Raw genomic sequence first — 23,719 nt, 5'->3', positions numbered from 1 at the left:
AATGATCTCGTCTGGCTGTTGCGCCAACATAAAAAAGTTTTGCCCGCGCCTCCCAACTACCGCCGACGCTTGCGCGGTGCAGCGGCAGCCCGCCTCCATTTCCCGCGCGTCCACATCACAGCTGCTTAATGCTCAACATCAGTCGGAAGCCCTTCTCATTAATCAGCGTTAACGCTCTTCCGTGGGGAGCCGCGGGTCCCGCTGTTTCGCTCACATTTAGCTAAACCAACGGCAGCTTGGCGGAAAAGCGCCACTTGATGAAAAAGAAAATGAGAAACTAATCCAACTTCTATGAGGTGATGAATCGACTGTGTTTGTTACAGGTTAAGTAAGGTTGTGGACAGTAAACGAGGTTGTTGGTCGTCGTCGTCGTCGTGGCACTGCAATAAAGCGTAATTAACGTCTGCCATCCAAAGTATTTGCATTGAGTAATCAAGCAGCAACTGGGTCGCCTCGTTGAGCCTCTCTATCCACACTTTTTTTTGTTTTCTAAGCTGACATCAAACGCTCGATGATTTGTTAAGCGTTACATATTTCCGTTTCATCTAATTGCCTTGCGTCGTCTTTAATGAGAGGTGCAACAACAAGAAACAATGTTCTAATGGCTGAAACCTGTGACGGATGCTCAAAGCCGACCGACGACTTTACGTTGCGCTGAAAAGCGGATTAGGAGACCCCCCCGAAAATATTATATATTAAATTAGAGGTGTCTGAATTATTCACACACATTTTTTTTTTTGTCCTCTGAGAAGAACGCCTGCAACATTGCGGTTTATTGAGGGGAGTCACTGCCTCCCTGGAAATCCGTTTGTCGGGATTATACCGTATTTTTTATTTTTTTTGTAGTATAAATCACTTCAACTTGCTTCGCCATATTCAGTCATCACATGTCAAAGATGACACTTTGGATATATTTCTTGCTCACGGTCGTATTTCTGTAGCCGTAAACTTGAACTATTTGTCCATGGTTACCTCCTACGACGGTTGCTAACGCCTTTAGAGTGTTAGCGCTGCGCGGCGGCGGGCCGACGTGCATTTAATCCCGCACAAAGGCGTCGTCGACGCACTCTGACCCGAGAGCGGCCGCAACCTTTTTCGCTCTCGTTTATGTCTCCCGCCGCCGTCTTCATTCATCTCACTTATTGATTCATCTGCGGAATTGCTTTGGCCGTGACGCCGAGGCGCGGAGGCGGGCGTTGGCGCATGGGAGAGGGCGCCGACCTCCGACCCCGCACATAAATCATTTCCTCTAATAAAATTGACCGGCTTTTTTTTTTTTTCCCTTTTCTCTCCCCCGCAGGGTGAAAGCTAAGAAAGGCGTGAACCTGATCCAGACCAAGTCCAAGAACGCCCAGTGGAAGGTGGACTGGGAGGTTCTGTCCGGTGCCAAACATTCCATCACCACCATTAACGTGAACAAGAACAAAGCAGTCAAGCACGGGTGAGCTCATATTGCATCCAATAATTACTCCAAAAAACTATTCCTGGTACAATCCAATTTTTCTCCTTAATTTAAAATTTGAAGAACGGATCTTTTTTTTTCTTTTTTCAACCTTTCAACACATGCAGCATTCTGTATTGGAGTTGTTTTTATTTTGTTTGTTTTTTGTTTTGTCTTTTTTCGCTCCTCTCAATTCGGGAGTTGAGTTCAGCAAGTGACAATGCGGCAAAGGCTCCCGACGTGAGCGCTCGTCAGCGAGCGCTAATTATGTCAGCGGCTTCCGGGGACAAAACTTGGCTCATCCATTATTTAGACGACAAGGCGAGAAGGTGCCGCGACACCTGCCTTTGACACGGAACATGTGGCGAGAGAAGCACACGAGAATAACGCATTTTCATGTTATTATTTGTTGCGATGAAATTCCGTTCTGTTTTCATAAACATTTCAAGGCGACAGCAGCTTGACCCTGGAATGGATTATTTTCTGTGGGGAAATCATTTCCAAATATGGACTCAAAGGTTTCTGATTGTGATCAAAGGTTACATTTGGCTCGTTTTTTTTTTTTTTTTTTACAACATGCATAGTAGACCTAAACCTAAACACGACGAGGGATCATGAAAGATTAATTGCTTCTAAATGGACATCAAAGGTAAATGGGCCTGGCTTTGTCTCAAAACGCTTTCCAAGCACTCCTTTGATGTTTTGCTTTAAAGTATAAATCCAGTAGAACCGTCACTTCCACCGAGATAAGACGAAAAAAATCTGTAGGTTCTACAAGAACGTCATCGGCGACATGTTATGAAATCGCTTTAAAACAATTTATACGCACGTCGGACAGAATTCCAGTCACTGCGGAGCAGCATGGCATTTGATTTTTTTATTTTTTATTTTTTGGGCAGAATTGTAGCATGATAAATAGCAGCATTGTCTCTGAAAGAGCAAAAATACTCAAGAACATTATAGCACTCAAAACACTTTGCAAGCATGTTGCACTTGGACGCTAACAATAAATGGGAAAACAATTGGTTCTTGAAGAAAAAAAGCAAAGAAAAGGTGCTGTGGCATGGTCTCAAAACACTTTCTAAACAGGCTGTTGCTAGTTTTCTTTATTGTCTTTGATCTTTTGCCGAATTTTTGGCCTGATTGATGGTCGAGCTGTCACTTTGACAAAGATGAGTAGCCGAAAAATCTATATTTGGTGAAAAGGACATCAAAGGCAATAAATCCTGGCAGTGCCTTAAAAAACACTTTCTAAGCATGTTGGAGAGAAGTCCCGTCTCTACATATCGTCAGTGTCTTTGATGTTATGCTGAATTTTGGCTTAATGATCATTCGGACGCTCCTTTAGTAAATAGCCGAATAATCTACCGGTTCTGAAACTGACAGAACGTCCAAGGAACGATTCCCTAAATGGATAAGGGAGGTTGTGGCAATTTCCTGTCAATTAATATCATGGGTGTCTTTGATCTTTTGGTATGTTTTTCATGAATCCGCGCAAAGACACTTCTTAAAGAACGATGATAATTGAATTGGTTCTCAAAATCTAAAAATCAAAGGCAGGATTGCCTGAAAGACATCAAGTGTGTTCCGGTCACAAAGTATCGGTAACGTCTTTGATCTCTTGCGGCGTTTTAGCATTAATAGCAGACAAATAACTCCCCAGAGAACAAAAGCTGACAAATTAATTGGTTGTTAAAGAGAACCTCAAAGGCAAGATTTTCTCAAAAGACATTTTCTTTTTGAACTCAATGTCGTTAATGTCTTTGATCTTTTGCCAAATTTTCTCATTCATGGCGGCACACACACTTCCGAAAGAACGAAAGCTGGCAAATTCATTGATAATCGCAGAACATCAAAGACAAGACGTCTTGGTATTTTCTCCTCACACGTTTTCGTCCTCCTTTCCTCACCACGAGACATTACGGGGCTGCGATTCGTAGCGATTAGCATGACTTGTAGATTTTGTTTTTAGTGGCCTGACAAAGCCTGCACATTTCAGCTAATAATCCTTTAATGCTTCAGTTAGCGAGGACCAACAAATATATTTCGCTTTTTTTTTTGTTTTGTTTTTTTTAAACGATATATTCTTATCCAGAACAATATATCCTTTTTAGTCCCTCCCTTTCGCGCTCGGGTAGACTTTAGGAGTAGAGTTTGAGGTGATATGGAGGAATACTTTAATGGACACTCCCCCTCGGGGGAAAAAAAAGAAAATCCCCCGGCAATGATTCCTCTGAGTACCCTCTTAAGTATCACTAAGGCGAATTCAGAATGTTTTGGCCGCTTTGCCCTCCGTGTAACCCGCAAAGGAGCCGGCGCATCTCGCGACCGATGACAAAGAGGTTGCGCGTCGCTGATCTCTTTTTGGCGTTACTCACTTCATTATTCTATTTTTTGCCCGACGTTTTCTCTTCATCACATCACACCCGCGGTTCATTTATCTTCCGTGACCCCTTTGCTTCTTTTTTTTTTTTTTTCAGTTTCTTCCCCTCTTCTTTCGGCGGTAGCACTTCCTCACAGTTGACGCGTGTGGGCCGATACATTATTGATCGTGGTCAATGGCTGTTCCATATTAATAACGCTGGGACGAGGAGGAAGGAAAGAAAAACAGCCAACAAGGTCGTCACTTCTTTTTGGGGGGCGGCTGAATTATTCAGTGTTATTTATTTCTTGGATTCTATATAAAGAAAAAAAACATTGCAAAATGTTTAAGGGGACTTTAAAAGTAGTTTGAGGGCATTTGAAGTCTCATCAAAATGTCTATTGCTTGGTTCTCCAATGTCGTGCTGGGTTTGTTGTTTTAGCAACCAGGATCAAATCCGGGTTACGGGCACAATGACACGCTGTTGACAATGATAACCGGTGTCAGAAGTGGGATGATTGGTTCATAACTGATGTTCCATTGCGTTTCTTTAGTCACGACATGTTGTGACATTAATTAGCTACACGAGTGAATATTCTGCCGAAAAGGTCGCCCTGTAATCCAAAAGGCATTTGTCATGATGATTACCAAAAAAACACCTGGTGACACGTCCACGGGGGGTTGTGACGCCCCCACCCCCAACCCCCCCTGACCACCCACAGACATGGATCCAATCTCATCAACAGCGTCCAAATGTCAAGTGCGGGTAATTACACCACGTCGTGAAGACAATTTTTGTTTGGAGTTTGGGATCCACAACTGCGTGGTCCCGGTGGATCTTGGCGCCGACACGTCTTCAGCGTGATCGTTGACGTTTTTCATTATAGGGCGATCACGTTGAATGGCTGTCCGGGACAGACTCCACTTAAACGGCCAGCTCGGCTATTATTTGACGCTTTTTTTTTTTTTTTTGGACTAAAAGTCAATTTGAAGTCGCTTTGTGGTGTATACAGTCCAAGGTCGTAAGGGGGGGGGGGGAAAGCGATCGATCTGTGCGGAGAAAATGAGCGAACCCTGGCAATTATTTGCAAGTGAGAGGCCCCAACTTGAATTTGCAATCTTCGCCAGCCTCCAGATTAAGGCGCGGTGATTGTTTATTGACGAGAGCTGTTTTCATCGGCGCATAGAGGGTGAGGAGGTTTGCGGGGGGGAAAGTGGGTGGTGGGGGGGGGCCGTCTGATTAATTCTTGGACGTTTGATGCGCCAGATGAAACCAGCCGGCGTGGCATTAAAAAAATAAATAAATAAAAAGGGCCAAATTGCCAATCTCCGTTAGTGCTAAAAATCGGCATGCTGTCTTTTTGATTTTATCGAAGGGGACATTTTATGTCATTCTGCGAGGACGTTGGTTCTTCAACTTTTCTTCTTTTTACAAAAAACGTCAAATTCAACTTGTGTAGTACGCCTTAATATGACAAAATAGCCACGTTTGAATATTATTGTGAGCTCCTTTAACATTATGCACCATTTATACATTAATGTACTTAATTACTGTACAGGAACATGAAAATACATGAAATTCGATTAAAATATAAATATATATCATAACAATCTCATCTCACCATACACGGGCAATGATCATTTTGCGTACTGACCTCCCACACCCCCAGCGTTGCAATTGAGCTTTTTTTTTGGTAATTTTTTTGTTTTCAGGGAGGTGGTGGGCAACGCCGAGGTGATGCAGCTCGACTTTGAGATGGAGAACTTCACCAGCCTGTCGGTGACGCGACGCATCAACTGGAACATCGACTATAAGGATCAGACCCCCCCGCCCGAGTCCGAGAAGGTGGTCACCGAGCTCACCGTGGTCCAGCGGGACATCCAGGCCATACTGCCCCTGGCCATGGTCAGTTCAGCACACGTCACTTGTGCACGCACGTGCTTTATTTTTACAGTCCTGTCATTATTTAAATCGATACACAAATATATATTTCTTGTGTTATATTGTTGTGGAACATGTATAAATAATAATGCTGATAATACTAATAATAATCATCACTTCTTTTTGTTAACATATTTAGCAGTCATAATCATTGCCATGATCACAGTAGGTAACACTAATTGCTTCATTAGCCTGGCGTTGTGTGTGTTTTTTTTAATTTTTTTATTTAGTACTTACGCGTGTGTGTGTTGTGTGTGTATACCCAAACAATGCTTGCAAGTCACGCTGGCTCGTTTTTGGCCATTTGCTTGCTTCCAAGTGCCGCGAGCCCCATTACGCATTCTCCACTTGGAGTTGCACATCTGCTGCAAACATACGGCTCTCGCCGTGTACCCGCCAGTCAGTGGCCCCCCCCCCTTGACATTTGGAGAATTAGCATGCGTCTTGTACGCCGACGCGTGTGCCAAATTTTACACTCCACGCCGCCGTGACTTTTACTCGCAAACCCGCCGTTGTTGTTTTCCTCGGCTGCGTGCCCACCTGTTCCTGTCGTGCTGTGGGGGGGACGCTGCTTTTTTGGGGATTGTTGACTAGACGCTTCATTTGGTACATTAGCTGTGTCAAAAAAAAAAAAAAAATCTTAATTAGTAGGGAGGGTCTTTAAATACTGTGTGTATGTTTCTATTATTGTTTCCATAAATTGAGAATATTTCAGTTCCTGGTTACAGAGTTAATTGTCACACCTGTTGTGTATTGCCAGGTAGGAAGGAAGGCAGCTGTTTAGTTCAGTAAGTAGGTAGGTCTTTAGGTATGTAGGTAGGTATTAAGGGTATTTAAGTAAGTTGGCATTTTGACATGGTAGGTTTTTACGTGTGCATTGGTAGCAACGTTTGGAATTAGGTAGGTAGGTTTTAGCTCCGTATTTAAGTAGATGGGAAGCTAGTCAGGTTTGGTTGAGGTAGGCAAGAACCGGAACTTGTAGTTAGTTAGGTATTTCAATAGGTACAGTCGTTGTTTAAGTAGCTAGATAGCCATTTGCATAAGTCACCTAGTTGTGTCTTATATTGGTGTTGACAGTAGCTACATGGGAAGCCAGGTTTGTATTTTTGTCGACTGGTAGGTTGTAGGTCAGTATTTTGGTAGCCAGGTCGGTATTGAGTTAAGTTAGGTTGGTTATTAGGTGTTAGGGGGCAGCTATTTTGGTAGCTGTTGGTACTGAGGAGGCCTGCTAGGTGTGTTCGTAGATAGGTTGGTTCTAGCTAATAAGATATGCAGCTATCTTGACATGCCGGAAACGTTTTTGTGATTGTCGGGCTCAGCCGGCTAGCTGGCCGGTTGGCCTGCATTGTTGTGTGACTCTCTATTTATATTCCAGGGATCTTCATCGTCTCATTTTTCCACTCATTTTCTTTCCATTTTGATCAATTTCTCCATAATAGTGCCCCTTTTTTTCTCCCAAGTATTTCACGTCCATGTTTAAGTCACTTCTTGGCCTTTCTCTGCATAAATCAACTTTTATGATTTTTGTGCTTGCGCGACAACTCGACTGGCAAAGAGTGGGCTGGCGGCTGTCATCTTTTTATTTGTGTCTGTTTATCATCACGTCTGTGTTTACCTCGTTTGCATTTTTGCCGCTAATGAGTTCTTCCAGAGATGTCACCTCTTTTTTTTTTTTTAGCCCCCCCCCCCCTAAACTTGCTAATTATGTAACATGCGCATTGCATTTTCTTCAAGGAATGTTGTGGGAGCGCAACAACACGACAAAGAAGCTGGGTGAGATTATCGACTGGTCGCACGGGGGAGAGCGGCGCGGCGTGACCTTATTCATCGACCGGTCACCGTGCCGCGGCTCGATTAACATAAGAGTGTGTTGACAAAGTGTTTGTTTATTACTTTGCTTCCTGGTTTATTTGGCGCCTTAATGGACTCGACTTACTGGCTCCTCCAGGAGTTCCTCGCCATCGTGCTTGAGCAACTTCCCACGAAAACAACACTCATGACTATGACAATTTTCACATTTAGTTTCATCTTGGTGAAAAGATGATGAAAAACCAAGAAAATGGTCATCACTTCAATTAGAAAAGTCAATAAATACGTTGGACCTGATTAAAATGTGTTAAATATATATTGATCCGTCTGGTATCATTTCCCCCGCAGGACACAGAGATCATCAACACGGCCGTCCTGACCGGTCGTACCGTGGCCATCCCTGTCAAGATGGTGTCCATCGAGATGAATGGAGCCGTCACCGACGTCTCTGCCTTTGTGCAGTGCAAGTCGGCCAATGAAGACATCGTCAAGGTAATCACAATGCAAACGCAAAAAAACAAATCTTCGCATATCGCCAATCGACTCATTCACTGCCATTGACAGCTGGAGCCGTCAAAAATACATTTTGCTTTAACACAACTACTGTGTTCAGCTAAATGACTTAGATGAGAATAAAGATGTTTTTTCCCCCCCAAGAAAACTAGTTACTGCTTGTCTGGGAAAGAAGTCATAAACATTAGAAGAACTTTATTTTTAGCACGAAAAAAAAAAAAAAACGAGCTGTGGTCTTTACGAGAACAAAGACCCATTTTGTCAGAATGAACATTTTCCTAACTCACAAGAATTGATTTTAAAAAATTTTTTTCAATAAGAAAAAAAGCTCTAATCTTTACAAGGACAATATATTTTGTCCAGATAAAAGTTCAGAGAATGTTTCATTTTTTCTCATAAAAATAAAATCTTTACGAGAGAAAAAATAAGTAAATTGTCCCTGTCGTAATCAGTTGCAATATTCAACAGTGGCCAAATCTTTACAAGAACAAATTATGTAGCTGTAGTAAATTAATTTGATTAGTGTGCCTGTCCCCATAAATACTGTACATTAATTCACTTCTTCAAAATAACCTGCTGCGATTTAAAGTGCGTTGTTTTTCGGACCCCCAAACTATAGCTCCCGGACCCCAACAGGTCCAGGGACTCGGGTTTGAGAGCCACAGCCATAAAACACGCCTCCCGTCTGGCTGGGGAAGTCAATTTGGGCCGAGTTAATCCGGTTACGCGGCGGCTGCGGCGCATGAGCGTAAAAGCCCCGATGCGATGCCCCTTCTCAGCGTGTCCTCCTGATTTGATTCCTTAAATAAAATCAATAGTTCATAAAACGCGGCAGATACATCAATGCGGCCAAAGCAGTAAAAAGCTCCCCGATGTGCTCGTCCGCCGCCCCGTCTCGTGTACCTCGGCCCTCACGTTGTTAACTTTAGTGCCGTGGCTACAGGCGAAATATAAAAAAAAAATAAAAGAAAGAGAAATGGAGTAAATAAAAACGTTTCTCCAGCATGCCGAGAGTTGAGGCACTGCCGTCTTTTTGTATTTGATGGCTTAACGGGTGGTGAGCCGGTGTTCCGTTTCGTCAAATCGATTGTGGACGGACGAGTCTCGTGATTCAACCTCGACTAGTTTGAGACTCAAGCTCAAGATGTTTGGTCGACACAGGTTCCCGCTTCAATAAATGTTTAGCAATATGGCCACTAAAAAAAAAAAAATCAAGAGCATCGATCCTAAAATAGAAATAATCGGGGGGGATCGAAAGCAAAACACCACCTCCTCATCTTCAAAGTGTCTTTCAAGTGGAGAACTCGATTGATTTGCCTCACGTGGGTCATATCGCTCCACTTCTTTTGTAAAGGTTGCCAATTTAGTTCCACGCCGCTGGCGAGAGCTCAGTGGACATGCGGACGCCTCGTGCCACTCACTGTGACCGCCAAGACTTTGACTTTTCAGCCTCGTCGCTCAATAGCGGAAAGATCTTCCAGCTGTTAATTCTCCTGGGAGATTCGTGCTGCGGGAAGGAAACACAATCACAATTTTTTTTTTTTTTTTAAATCCCCACATTTCAATTGGAATTGGGTGGTCAGGTCTATCAGGACGCATGAAAAACTCTCGGGGCCGCGCCCAAAGTCAAACAGGAAGTCAGCCTTTTTGCGTTGAAGCAGCCATTTTGGGGCAAATTTCACAAATTTGCTGGACACGGCCAATGTAACAGGGCGCATGAAAAAGTCTCAAGTACGAAGGGGAAGCAAGCCATGTTGTTATGTATCAGCCGTTTTGGGGCGAATTCCAGAGCTCTAAAGTTGAGAAAATTAGCCCCCAAAACCAGATTCACAAAATTTGGTTGGACATGTCAATCATAACAGAATACACACAAAAAGAAATATGGTGTACTTGTCCATCATGACAGAGCGCACGAAAATGCGGTGAAATATAAACAGGAAGTCGGCCATTTTTGTTTGGAGCAGTCATTTTGACTGAGTTGCGGGTCTTGAGCAAACTCCAACTCGGGAATTGTACTCGATCGTTAACAGGTACCATAGACAGATGTTCGCCTCTAAATTGTGAAGCTTTTTTTTCATTTTTTTTGCCTACGCCGTCTAATAGTTTGATGTCACACCGTGAAAAAGGAGGCACGAGGGCCATTTTTAACTTTCAAGCCTTGTCTTGAGCTCCATTGGAATCATCATAAATACCCCCCTCCCTTCCCTCCCTCCTCCTCCTCCTCCTCCTCTCGATTGCTAAATTATTAATTGAAATGGATCCGGAGGGGCTTTGGGGCTTCCGTCTAGGATTCATCCAGTGGTTGGGAGGTAATCAGAGGATCTAATCTCCTGCAAATGGAGTTCGGGGCGGCCGGCTCGGACTTCTCCGAGGTGCAGGGGATACATCATAACAGTGTGGGGGAGGGGCACGTTGTCGGGTAATACATCACACCTCTCCTCCATGTAGACGGGCTGGAAAATCTGCGTTCTCATCGGGTTAATGCAATTTTGCAGGGAGTTGACCTTACGCGTGCGGCTGTTGCGCATTACTGCGCCGTCTGCTGATGTGTATCTGGACGACGGCAACAAAAGCGATGGCGTAATTCACCGCAACGACCGCACACAGCCTGATGAAGGAGTCCGGCCCTGACACTTGAAATACTCGCTTGAGCTCCCGCGGCCATTTTCCGCTGATAAATTTGGCCCGCTAATTGCGAGTCGAAAGCTGTTAGAGTCGGCAGCGGGTGTTCGGTTCGCCGGGGTGGCTTTGCAACCCCCTCGCCACCCTCCTCCCTCCGCCGCAGTGCCGCTAATGCGCTGTGGCATCCGCCACGGTGCCAGCAGATTGCTCGGGCGGGGACGCGTCACATTGTGTCGTATTTAACGCTGGATGAAAAAGTGCCGGGGTTAATAAGGGCGACGCCACCCAAGGGCCTTTTTCACACACATCTATTCCATTCCATTAAGAGCTGAAGGAAGAAGCGGCTGTCCTTCAAACGAGCGACACTTTATTGCCATTCAGTCGTCAAACTTTGCTCACACGCGGTGGTGCAACCTAAAACGGTCCACAATCTTGCATCAAATCAATGTGGCCCAAATTTGGTAGCAATCACACAAGATTCTGCACGACAAGTTCCGCTTGAAAATTTTCACTATGAATTAAAATGGCAGACTCCCTGTGCGTTTTCGGGCATGCCTTCTTGAGGCTTTTTTGTGGGTCTACTCATGATGGGCATGCCTACCAAATGTTGTGGTCCGAACTGCAAGTGGCTTCCTGGGCTGAATTTTCTCATTCAGTAAACGCACGGGACACTCAGCCAAGGCTAAAATGACCCGAAAATGGCTGCTTCAAACTAAAATGGCCATTTTTGGATATGGCTTCTTGAGACTTTTTTGTGGGTCTACTCCTGATCGACATGCCGATCTAATTTGATGTTGCTAAGTGCAACTGGCTTTGAGGGCAGATTTTTATTTATTTTATTAAATGTAAAAAAAATTGCAAAAGGCAATCATCTGACCGCACCCCCTCCTTCATCAAGAAATTCGTGCCGGTTTGAAAAAAAGACTTAACCGCTTGCCACTTTCACACCTTTTGGACTAAACTCGTCAGACTTTAACGGCCGAACGCTGGCGGCTGCTGTCGCGACTACTTCTATGACTGAATTGCAACAAAACCCCTAAAGCAGTTTCCCCATCTCCCGGCATTTTTTTGGGACTTCTCCATTTTTCTGGGCCTCAGATCATCATCAGCCTCATTAATCCGAGTAACAAGAGGCTAATGTACGTGTAAGTCAGCGTGTGTGTGCGTGCGTGCATGTGGGTGTGTGTTCTCATAGCACGGCGAAATTAACTCGCATCCGTTTAACACGCATCCATCACGGCGACGAAAGCTCCTTAGCGGCGACACTGTGCCCGCTAATGCCGAACCATGTGTCAGCTTTCCATTTAACACGGCGTCGCTAGAGAAGGAGAGGGGGAGAAGAAAAAAGCTAACCCCCGCCGCCTGGGGGCTGGCAATTAATCAGAAAACGTCGAAATATGAGGAGAGATGATGGCGCTTCCTTGGTCCCACATATCATTCACATGGCATTCATTTCTGACACGTCCATACAAATTGAAGGAGATTGTGTGTGTGCGTGCGTGTGTGAGATCCACTTGAGCGATAGCAGGTAATTAACGCGTGGCAGCATCTGTGCACTGGCGAATACAAGCGGCAGTTGTTTAAGGAGCGGCTTGTCCTGAGCAGACCTTTGCAGGGCCGAAAACAATCCGCTTAAGCACAAATGCTTGCAATGGAGACATGAGATTTTGCTGAGATTTCTTTAAAAAAAAAAATCAATTTTCTTCATTTCTCTCATTTTTTTTGTGTTTACCGTCGACCTCCGTTATTTGTGGGGGGGCGATAGGGACTTGGCTGGCCCGCAAATAGCAAAAATCTCCATATACTTTTTAAATAAATAAGTATAAGCCACAAATGAGCAATTGGATTGAATTGCAGTTGGATTGCCCCGCAGAAAACCTTTAAATCATTTTAAAGGTTTGAAAAATAATAATGGTCTTTGAATGGAGACTCATGATTTTGTTGGCGTTATGGCATTTATTTTATTTTTATTTTATTGCAAGATCCTTAATTAATTTTTACTCGTCTAATTTGACTGATATTTCATTTACTTGTTTCTGATTTTCACTTTTTTTCTGTGTCATTATTTTTGCTTTAAGGAATTTTTTCACCTAGTTATTTGTTTTATTCATTATTTTTATTTTTTATTGTCTGTTTTATTTATTTATTTTTTTTATTATCATTACTGTATTAAATACATTGTATGTATGTATATATATATATATATATATATATATATATATATATATATATATATTAATAATTTTTTTAAATATTATTTTTGTTTTTCTAATTTTTTTTACCATTTTGCTTTTCCTAATTAAAATAAATTTGTTTGCATTATGTTTTTTTAAACTAATTTTACTTGAATACATTTTTTTTAATTAAAATGCGTGTTTTTTATGTGCAGTAATTTTTCTATGTGATTGCAAATTGAAGCCGATGTTGCATTTTTTTTTTTTCTGTGTGTGTGAGTATGGGTGTGTGGGGGTGTGTGTGTGTGTCTGGTTGAGGTACAGTACGCATATCCGTGCGGGCGTGCGCCGTGATGGGATGCCACAAGACCTTACCTCTCCCGCCTTCACGTGGCGACTGTGAGTCACGCCGCCCGAGGGGAGTGGCGGGGGTTCGGGGCCCGCGGTGGGGGGTGGCGTGCGTTGGCCTTATCTTCTGTTGACATCGTGTGCGGCAACACAACGGGAACGAAGAATGGAAGAAGTGACGACTATTTTTAGCGTCAAGGTGGCCAGGATGTTTGTTTTTTTTTACTCAACTGAAGATGGTCGCAGGCACATAACAATGTGGATCGCGAGCCTCCTGGATGCTAATCGTAGGTCGCATGAGAGACTTTACATTAGGATGGCCTGTGGTCATTTCATAATTTGGAGGCATAAACCTCTTTGACCACATGTCATCTTTTCACAATACAATCCCAATTTTTGGGGCCGATAACAATGTATGATTTTTTTTTTTTTTACCTGAATATTATAATACGGTTGCTGTATTTTTAATTTTCTGTTCATCCCATCTTCTTCTTCCAATTTGATCCCCCATGCCAGAGGTTTGTGGTCTTTTTGTAGCCGATCAATGACCCCGGAACTTCAGTAACTACAGATAGTTATTGAACTGTCAAGTGTATCACCCGCGCCTGAAGTCCCGGCATTAAATTAGCAGAGGCACGGTTAGCCAAGCAAGCACACTCAATATCACACGGCTCACTTGCTTGTGGCTTTAATGGATACTGAAAAATGATGAATGATGTCGGCGAGACTCCGCCAACGCACCGCAACACCTGTTCTTGTCTTTTTAACGCCAGTAGAGGGCCTCATCTGCATATCACTCATCCTTCCCATTTTCGATTCAGAATCATTTGCATAACAACACAACAGAGGCAAGCACCAACGTGTCACATTCGAGTCCTACGTCCAATATCACGGTTTCGCCCTGTAAACTCTTACGACCCGCACGACCTTGAGGACACGCACGGCTTTTATGACCCTGTTAGCACGTATGGAGCGCTACCGTACCTCCGCCACGGGGCTTACGTTGTCACTGCTGCTTGCGAGCTCGCTTGCCGCCCCAAATCAGGCTTGAGTGCTTTCCAGTAAATGGGACAAACGTTGAGCAAAGATTTCATTTGAGATTTCAGTAATTTACCCATAGGACTGGCATTGATCTAAATTTTGACGCCATGCTCAGTTCGCAGGGAGAAAGTCTTTGCTGTTATCTAGTACATAGCACACATTGGATGCTTGGAATTTGCCCCAAAATGGCCGACCTCCTTTTTGACCTTCCAACATTTTTTTTTTTGTTAAACATACGGTAGACCTGTCCACGCAATTTCAAGTCAATGAGTGAAAATGCTCCTCAATTTCTTTCATATGCTGTCCTAATCGTGATTGTTCTTCGCAGAGGACAAAGAATAGATGCCTGTAATTATTGTCATATTCTGATTGTTAGCATTAGCCTAAATGTGTGTTTTTTGTTTGAAATACTCAATGTATAATTATTTTGCTTTTAATTTTAGTTTGGTAGCAAACTTGAACTTGGGGTGGCATTAAATGGCGTCCTTTTTGAAGAAATGTGAGTTGAAGGCACTTGTGTGTCCTGTGGTGAAAGACATTTCTGAGCTGCTATTGGCTCACTTTTGCCCCTTGCAGTAGATTTGCTGCGCACCAAGACTCAACCTTGAAACGGCAAATAAATTTCGACATTGACAGCCACCCACCCGTGTGCTTGCTCCGTATATCATCGCCAACGGCCTAACGGCGTCCGTCGCCGAGGTGACCATTACCATATCGAGCCGCACTGCTTCCCTTGACCTTTACCCGTGCTTTGTGTGGCAGGTCTCCATGAATTGCGACTACGTGTTTGTCAACGGCAAGGAGACGCGAGGCTCCATGAACGCCAGGGTCATCTTCAGCTACGAGCACCTGAGCGCACCCCTGGAGCTCACCGTCTGGGTGCCCAAGCTGCCCTTGCGAGTGGAACTGTCCGACAGCAACCTGAGCTTCATCAAAGGCTGGCGGGTCCCCATCCTGCCCGACCGCAGGTGAGAAAACCAACGCAAGAATTTTAACAATATTCGGAAACAATGGCGTTGTAGTTCAGAAGTCTCGAGAACAGTTTGTCTCGTCTCGGAATCGGAGGCATTGATACTCGGGCGGAGTCTGGATTTTTAATCAAGAGTGCTCGAGACCAGGCCTGACAAGTATTATGGTTTCCCGGGACAATTCAGGTTTTTAAGAGTTTGATTTCATGATTTGTGAATTTGCAACTTTGCATAGATTGGGCATTTCAAAAACAACAAGCAGATTTTTTTTTGTTGTTGCTTTCATTTTCTTGTTTTCATTTTCTTGCCTTACTGATTGGTCACTGGTATCGGCAGCCTCCATGAGTAGCCGATACCTTCTAAACAAATCGAGTAAGGGCCCGATACGATCGCTGGTATTGGTACTCGCCCATCCTGAAGCAAATTTGAGCTATTTTTAGCATTGCAAGGGTTTTCTACCTTTTCCACAGGTCTTTGTTTTTGTTCCAAAGAGTATTGAACCTGTATGTCAAAAGCACTTGAAAGTCTTTTTTGTTGTTGTTGTTTTTTGGTCTTATTTAGTTCCAATTAGACGCAACACGCCGCAGAGCCAAACGAGGCTCTCAGGTGCAATTTGATCCGCTTTGTCATGTTGGCGTCGGAGCCCTCTGACGCGTTTAGCCGACGAGGCCAAGCCGGAGACTTCATTAGCGCCGTGAGGTTGTGTACCCAGGCTTCTCAGAACAAACAAGTACTTTTCGCGCCGTGGCGGGGGATGATGAGGGCTCAAAAACAATTGCAACAGTTGAGGAGTCTCTGTTTTCTCTCAATAGCAATGTCAATTAGCGCCGTTATATTCTTGTTCCAGCTTGTAGCCCCTTTTTTTTTTTTTTTTTGAAACGCTAACATTTGGAGATAAATGTGTTTTTGTACTTAGCCGCAGCAATTACAGGCAGGATATTTCGTTCTGTACTGTATGATTGTGATCTGGTTCAGTGTAATTAGAAGCAAGACACCCGGGGAGGTTCCACTGCAACATTTGGTTGAAGTTAAGATATGTAGACAAGATGTTACTTCCACTTATTGCTGTCTGCCAAGATGCGAATGAAGGCAGCACATGTTGCTTCGGTTCAGACGTTTATCTCGCTGTAATGCCGTCAAAGGGAAGATTTATTGCTCTGTCTGTTTGTTTTTCCAAAGAGGAACCGAGAAAAGATATTTGACTCTGTGTTTAGCTTCCTGTATCGCAAGATATCGTATGTTGCTGTCTTGCAAAAGTTCATTTCAAGCCAAAGAGAAAACGAGGCAAGGGTCGTTCAGCTGTTGTTAGAATAAAATTACAAATGGTCTTTCACTTTCCACCTATTACGGCCCTCAAAGCGCATCACGCTGCTGTCGCAGCTACGTGCTGATGACGTGCGATCAGAAGCAACCGGCGCTTCAGTATCTTGCTCAAGGATACTTCGACACGGTCACAATGGCAGGGGATCGATCCCGCAACCACTCGGTTGGGAAACGACCACTCTAGCAATGAGCCATGCCACCTCTGAAGGCAAGATGTCTATTTTGCCAAACGGGAAATGAGGCCAGATACGTTGGTTTAGCCGTCCGTTTGCCGTTGCGCAATTGAGCGCAAACTGACGTCACCGAAGACGAGATAGGTTGCTTCACCTGTTTGCCATTTTGCGCACAAAGGCAGCAAGACATGCTGCAGCTGTTTATCGTCTCGAGCACAATGAGGGAAAGATATGTGGCTTCATCTCTCATCCTACCAAAGCAGAGTTAAAAAAATCCAGAGAGAAATCACGGGGGAAGATATGTTGCTTATTTCGGTTGCTCTCTCGGTGAATTGCGACCTCGGCAAGATATTGTGCTTCATCTTTTCTTCTTGCTGCCGTGCAGTCAACGGAAAAAGATGCGTTCCTTTGTCTGTTTGCCGTCATGCCAAAGCGCAAATGCCGCAAAGTCAACTTCAGACAGCACAGACAAAATAAACGTCGTCCAACGGGAGAGTAAAGCACCAGTATGTAAGTTATGTCGCCCCCTGTGGTGGAATACTGCATTACAAGAAGACAAAAGGTGCTTCGTTATGTCATAGCTTGACTTCGGCTACCCCGACTACCGTAATTATTACTCTATATCATAAAAATTGGAGCGTGCTAATGTGTAGGAGGATGAACACAAAATATTCAAGACAAAATTGTGGCTAGTATGAAAAATGACAAAAAAAAGTTCCATTCTCCAGATCTAAGGGCGTCGCTCCAATGACAACCGGCGTGGAGGTGTTCGGGCATGCCAGTCATGTGCGGCGCGGTAACAAACAGGCCCACAACACTTCATTTAGGAGATGTTTAATGGCGGCATTAAGAGCGCGCCGGCGCTTGGCTGCCGTCCTCGCCGCCGGAGTTCATCACCATCCACCCAAAGCGCTTGGATGCACGCTGAATATAAACGGCGCCTTTTAGGCGCTCGTGCAGGGACAGGGGGGCTTCAAACGACCCTGAGCGCCTGCAAAACATATTGCATAGGCTCCATTTTTTTTGTTTAATATTCCCACTAACATATTCATCCAGTGAAGAAGATCTCTCTATCATGGAGGATGCCTCCCAGAACCACCTGTGATTTCTGCCATATAGACAGAACCTATTAAAAAAAAATGTTTTACCCCTCCCACACACCTTAAACACTTTTAAAGTTATTAAAACACTTTTTATAGTGCTTCTTCTCACTCAGGCGGTCACAAAATGGAAAGATATATAAAATCACAGCGGAAACCAAAAGAAGACTTGCTCGGGCAACTCAGTTTCACGACGAGGATGTCGTCATATCACAACAATAAATTCAGAACATTATGAAACTACCTTATATATATATATATATATATATATATATATATATATCCTTCTCATTTAGGCAGGCCATAGCCATGTCTAATTTAAAAGTAGTGCTTTTACGCCATCTTGTGACGTATATAACCCTTATTATTTACTTAAGTGTGGATTTTCACCATTTGTGGCATAACACTGTTCTATAATCACTTCCGCATTCACTTGGATGGTTTTTACTAGCCTACAGTCTGATCGCGTCCCCCGTCATGCCTTCACTTGCCGCATTGTGGACCTTCACTCACTCTCACAGCAGCAGCAATAACAACAGCAACGACGTCGAGGACTCCTGGCCCGCAGTGTCTCTTTGTTACAGTCAGTGGCAACATTATTCGCTACTTCGCTAGACAATAATCAGATGAGACAGCAGTCTTCTGGCCCAGCAAAAAAATATCAAGCTTTTTTTGGGGGGGGGAGACTAAACCCGAGTCTGTGAGCAGCGGACGTCTTGGCGTCTCGCTGCGTTTTGAAGCGAATGACTCCCGAGTGGTGGCGGTCTGCTGCTGTCCACCAAACTCACTTACCTGAGCGCACAGTGGCGAACGGCGTCCCGCGGGCTCCTGTTTGAATGGCACCAGACGCTAAACAAATCCCAGACGACAGCCAGGCGCGCAGACGCACGGTAAACTGGCATCGAGTCATCTGAGATGGTCATTATGAATTTAATCAGAACTGGTCCAAAAAAACAACAAAAAAACATCAGGGATAAAGTCCATGATGACATCATGAATGGATAGAGTGGAAGAAGAAATCAAATTCAGGAAGATTTTAGTGGGTGAACAAGAAGTACATCATAAAGTCGCGATGCCATCATCAATGTTTTTGCAGGAAATCGTACCAAAAGCGTGCTTTAAGAATTGTTTTGTTTTTAAACTGGCTGTCGTCTCATCAGCGATGCTGCGAATGCGCCGCTCGCCATGTTGGTCCAAACTAAGCGACGCGAACGTGCGGCGTCTTGAAAGTAGGCAGCTGCTGCCAAACGCTGAGACGTGCACGAGGCGCCATCTGCTCTTAAGGGGCTGCGCTCCGTTCACAATTTGTCATCATAACGCTGATGAGACGCTCGCTCGGCACTCTTCCACCGTCGCATTATCCCGCCTTGATGTTTTGGGGGGTGTTTTGGAGTTCGTGCCAGCCGATAAGCAGCTGTTTTTCCGGACTCGCTTTGGACAAAGTGAGGTTAAACGTGCCAGTTGCGTCCTCGGCCGACAATTTCGGATGAGTTGCCGCAGCGCAACTTGACAGGCTGCCGCTTCCTCCTCCTGCGATGATGTCATGATGACGCCTCGTGAATTTCATCCAAACGGGCTTTAATGTGACAGGCGCTTCCCTGGCTGAGGCCGAGCCGCTTGAGTCGCGGAAGGCAAACTTTTACGGGCCTCCTCCTCGACAGGCGGGATGCGCGTCGGCGCCCGCTTAGATATTCCGTATAGATTCGGGGAGCGGCTGCAATGAGACGCACTTGTGTCGGAGTGCTGCTTTGACGTGGCTAAAAAGAAGCCGGAGAAAGATGATGTTGCAAAGTTGCGAAGAAAATAAATAACGGACGGGCGGGCCGCCATCTGCTCAGTGCTGGTGGGCGGGTCAATAATATTGATAGCTCGGGTGCTTTTGTCCATTGAAGACTTTTTTTTATTTTTTGCAGATTCTTCCAACTTTTCATTGAGTGAAATGATGACTTCCTGGCACACATTTGACCAATGATATGTTCAGTGATGCTGTCTCATATTTTTTGTCTAATTTCATCTGAAATTTTGTGAGCATGTCATCAGCACTTTGATAGGCAACTTTTCTTTTTTGGGGTCTCCGTTCTCTTTTGTCCATTTACTACAAAATTTCTGGACGATTTGTGATGTCATCGGTGAGTTTGTGCATGTCCTACTTCCCGCCATGTTTGATTTAAGTCACGTCATTTCCTACGAATGTCGTCAGTGGCTATTTTATTATTGCACATTGTAGCATTTCTAACAAAAAATGTACATGGGCATTTAGGATTTTCTCTACTTTTCCTACTAAATTCTCAAACCATCTATTATGTCATAAGTGACTTTGTGTCTTACTTTTTGTACCATTTCGGCCTTAAACCCCCCCCACCTCCTCCACCAATCATCAAACCCCCTCTTGTCAGGTATAGAACAGATCAATCCGCACAAGTTCTGGTGCGGTATCACTTCACATTCTTCCGCTGTGGGCGAACCCAAACGAGCCTCAATTAAACAAGGCCCTCTTGATTTTGTCCAGGAGCACCCGAGACAGCGACGCCGAGGAGGACGAGGACGATCGCCGGGTGAGCCGAGGCTGCACGCTGCAGTACCAGCGAGCGCTGGTCAAGGTCCTGACGCAGTTCCACACCACGTCCAGCGAAGGCACCGACCAGGTCATCACCATGCTGGGGCCCGACTGGCAGGTGGACGTCACCGACCTGGTCCAGGACTCGCTCAAGGTGGCTGACCCGCGCGTGGCCGAGCTGGTGGACAGGACGGTCCTGGTCGGCCTGGAGCTGGGATCCACCGTCTTAAAGGTTAGATGTGCTGCCCTCAGTTTCCCCTTGGATGAAGTGAAAACAAATGTGGAAAAATATGCTTTTAAAGTCATACTAATGCTTGGTGTTAAACGCCACACAGTCCACTTTGCTGCCCTTAGTCTCCTCCTGGATAAAGTTTGTCTCCTTACCCATAGACACATTTATTCGACCAAAACTTTGGCGAAAATGTTCAATGCTCAAAGACGCAATTCATCTCCAGCGAGCCGGCGTGCCGTCATAATAATTTACGACGACGCGCTGCCGACACATTTTTAAGCTCGGCCGCATCATTTCCAGCCTTTCTCGCAATTAACTCGGCCTTGGTGCTGGCTCAGCCGCCGCTGATGTCAAAGTCAGCGTTGTAAAAGACGTCCAAGCGCACATAAAGGCGTCGATGGAGATGGGTTCAGAGGTACTTCATAAAATGGGCGTCGCCACATATGAGCGCGGGGACGGGAGTGGAGGCAAGCCAGGCAAGCGAAAGTTTGGAACAGCGTGAGAGATGACACTTTAACGCTGTCAGGGACGAAGGCGCAGTCCTGATGGATGGACGGAAGGGAACGGCAAGATACAAGACGTGCGTCCAGTCCATCATCTTAAAAGGCGTAATTGATCATTTGCAATCTACTCACGCTGCCCGGCGGGCGAATCCGCCTGCAGATGTGGCGCGTCCCGTTGACAAATCAATGGCGTGTTCGCAAATTTAGTCCGGCCGGTCACTCGTCCGTGCCGTCATTGCGGTGGCATGCAAACAAAGAGACCCCTCCAAGAATGTTGTTTTTATTCTGTCCGGACCCATACAGACTTTTGTTTCGGTCCATTCTGATTTTGGGTCGAGTAAAGCTCCGATAACAGATTCATCTTTACAATGGAAAGAAAAATGTTGTGCAATGGGCAGTCAGTTGGCAACATGAAATTAAAGTCATCACTTCACTTCATACAAAGAAAAAAAATCAGCTGTGAGTGCAAAGTTTGCGTTGAATATAATTCAAGTTGCACGTAAAAATAAACGTTAAGTTTTCTTCCGGAACTTTTTGGGGATTTTCACCGCTGGCGGGTGCATCTTGAACGTATCCCCCGCCATGCGAACGTTTGAATTAGTCATTTTCCACTTTGCTAGCTTCGCAACATTTATGCAACTGGACTCAGGCAGCCGTGCAGTCGTGTCCCCACATGTATGTATCGTGTTGGGAGGAGCCACAAATTGATCAGCCACGCTTCATGTGACAATTAACACGCACACCTGCACACACACGCATGCCACAAGCTTGGACAGTCAAGAAGCAAAGTTTTGAAATGTGAAAGATGGACTTGCTGGACGGATGCTAACCGAGGTGAAAACCGTGCAACAGAGGGATCAAATCAATTCATGCATTAAAAAGGGGAAAAAACAAAAAAAAAAGCAGGCCTCTCGTAAACGGCGGTTTGCGTACCATCGATCTTTGTCTATTTGGCATCTGGCTCGGCGACTGTTTTTGCAAGCATTTAAAGTGTCGAAATTATGTGAACAATTGGAGTCAATACTTGCAGCAGTCTGCAAATGCCACCAAAGGAAAGGAGCGCACTGTAAAAAATAAATAAATAAATAATGGACATAAGACAAGACAAGCATCCGCGACATGTGAACATAGTCTTAAAAAGCACTCTCGTTTTTATTTCATCAACTGATACAATGCCAACCCAGCAAAAATGGACCTTAGACTTCTGTAGCGAGTTCAACTTATTTTGTTCATTCTTGTTAACTACAAGAACATGTGGTGTGGAATGCTAACGTTTGTGTGCTTCTGCAGGTGGACTCCCCTCTGGCTGTGGACGCGGCGCTGGGCCAGGTGGCCTTCTCGGTCACGGATGACAAAGTTTCCATCAGCCAGCTGCGCGTCCACGCCGTGTCGGGCTTGAGCCTGGCGCTGCGGCCCAGCCCCGGCAACAGCCACACCTTGGTTGCCAAGGCCACCGGCCTCCAGACGCTCGGCACACTCAAGCAGGTATGCGGGCGACCGCCCTCTGTTGCTCGCCTCTCACCCTTGAAAAGCATTAAAAAAAAAATCCCAAATCAAAAAAATATACATATTTAAAAAATAATATGTAGAGAATGATGTTTATTTATTTATATTTTGGGGGGGACAAAGGCACGCAAAAAAAGACATAAATTCTGAGAAATTAAATTCTGACATTTGCTAATATTTTGCCAAAAATCTCATGTTATAAAACACGGTTATGGTATTGAGTAAATAAGATTAGATCAAGATTAAGTGGCAATATTATATCATGATAAAGTCAAACATTTGTTTTTTTAATTCTGTATTTTTATTTTTTATTTTATGACAAAGTTGAAATATTCTGAGGAAAAAAGTTAATTTTTGAAAATAATTATGTAATTCAAAAATATATGAGGATCAGTTTTGATTATTATGTTTTCAATTTCATTTCATTCAAATAAGTTTGAATAGGACATTCGTTTCCAATTAATTAGCATGTTTAAAGAAAGAGAATGAATCATTGAATCAAATTAGAACCTGAAATACTGCCAGTGAAAAATAAGTAATTTTACAAAAGCAAAGTTGGAGCCTTGCAAGAAAAATCTTTTGCTTTGATGATAATAAATTCATCACGTTACAATAAATAGCTAAGATAGAATATTTCCGTTGCAAATGAGGAGGTTGTCTATTCACAGAAAATATTAAAAACCAAAAATGATTCCACACCAAACTACAAAGTCGTTGGCAGCCATTCGTCACCTCGAGCGCCGTGCGTGAAAAACCTGCAACGCACGCACGAGCACACACGTCGCGGGCAGGCGTCGAGTGAGGCGGGCATTAAATTGCAATTTTTTCTGCTTTCCGCTTGCCGGCCACCTTGAAATGTAATTATTGTAATGTATTGTTCTAAGTGGTCTCCGAGGCCGCTTGGCGGCGAGGGTGGGGGGTGCAATAAAAGTCAGTCGGGGGGGTCCTCTCAAAGGATTCCGCCAGCTATTTTCAAAGCCATTTGATTGTCTGGGAAACTTTTCCGACGTCCTCCATCACGCTTGATGTGAGTGCGAGAGACATCAAGGTCTCCTCTCAAGTTTTCCGCGACATTTTTCATGTCTGTCAATTCTGCTTGTTGCTC

At 44.4% G+C, this 23,719-nt stretch overlaps 1 protein-coding gene across 2 annotated transcripts in view; it reads left to right on the top strand.

Annotated features, from left to right (window-relative positions):
• Window positions 1-23,719, top strand: part of tmem132e (transmembrane protein 132E) — a 162,277-nt gene that overhangs the window by 134,224 nt on the left and 4,334 nt on the right. For both annotated transcript variants that reach the window (XM_088278804.1, XM_088278803.1), the window contains 6 exons: window positions 1,301-1,441; window positions 5,517-5,709; window positions 7,903-8,046; window positions 15,015-15,220; window positions 20,326-20,605; window positions 22,399-22,593. In XM_088278804.1, the coding sequence (XP_088134930.1) occupies window positions 1,301-1,441; window positions 5,517-5,709; window positions 7,903-8,046; window positions 15,015-15,220; window positions 20,326-20,605; window positions 22,399-22,593 (1,159 nt within the window). The remainder of the gene's footprint in view (window positions 1-1,300; window positions 1,442-5,516; window positions 5,710-7,902; window positions 8,047-15,014; window positions 15,221-20,325; window positions 20,606-22,398; window positions 22,594-23,719) is intronic.

This window comes from Idiotropiscis lumnitzeri, chromosome 17 (assembly GCF_059441095.1).
Source record: "Idiotropiscis lumnitzeri isolate Australia: NSW breed Sydney's pygmy pipehorse chromosome 17, RoL_Ilum_1.0, whole genome shotgun sequence".
In the NCBI taxonomy this organism is placed as follows: Eukaryota; Metazoa; Chordata; class Actinopteri; order Syngnathiformes; family Syngnathidae; genus Idiotropiscis; species Idiotropiscis lumnitzeri.
Note: the sequence above shows the minus strand (reverse complement) of the source record. Positions and strands in the feature narration are given on the sequence as shown.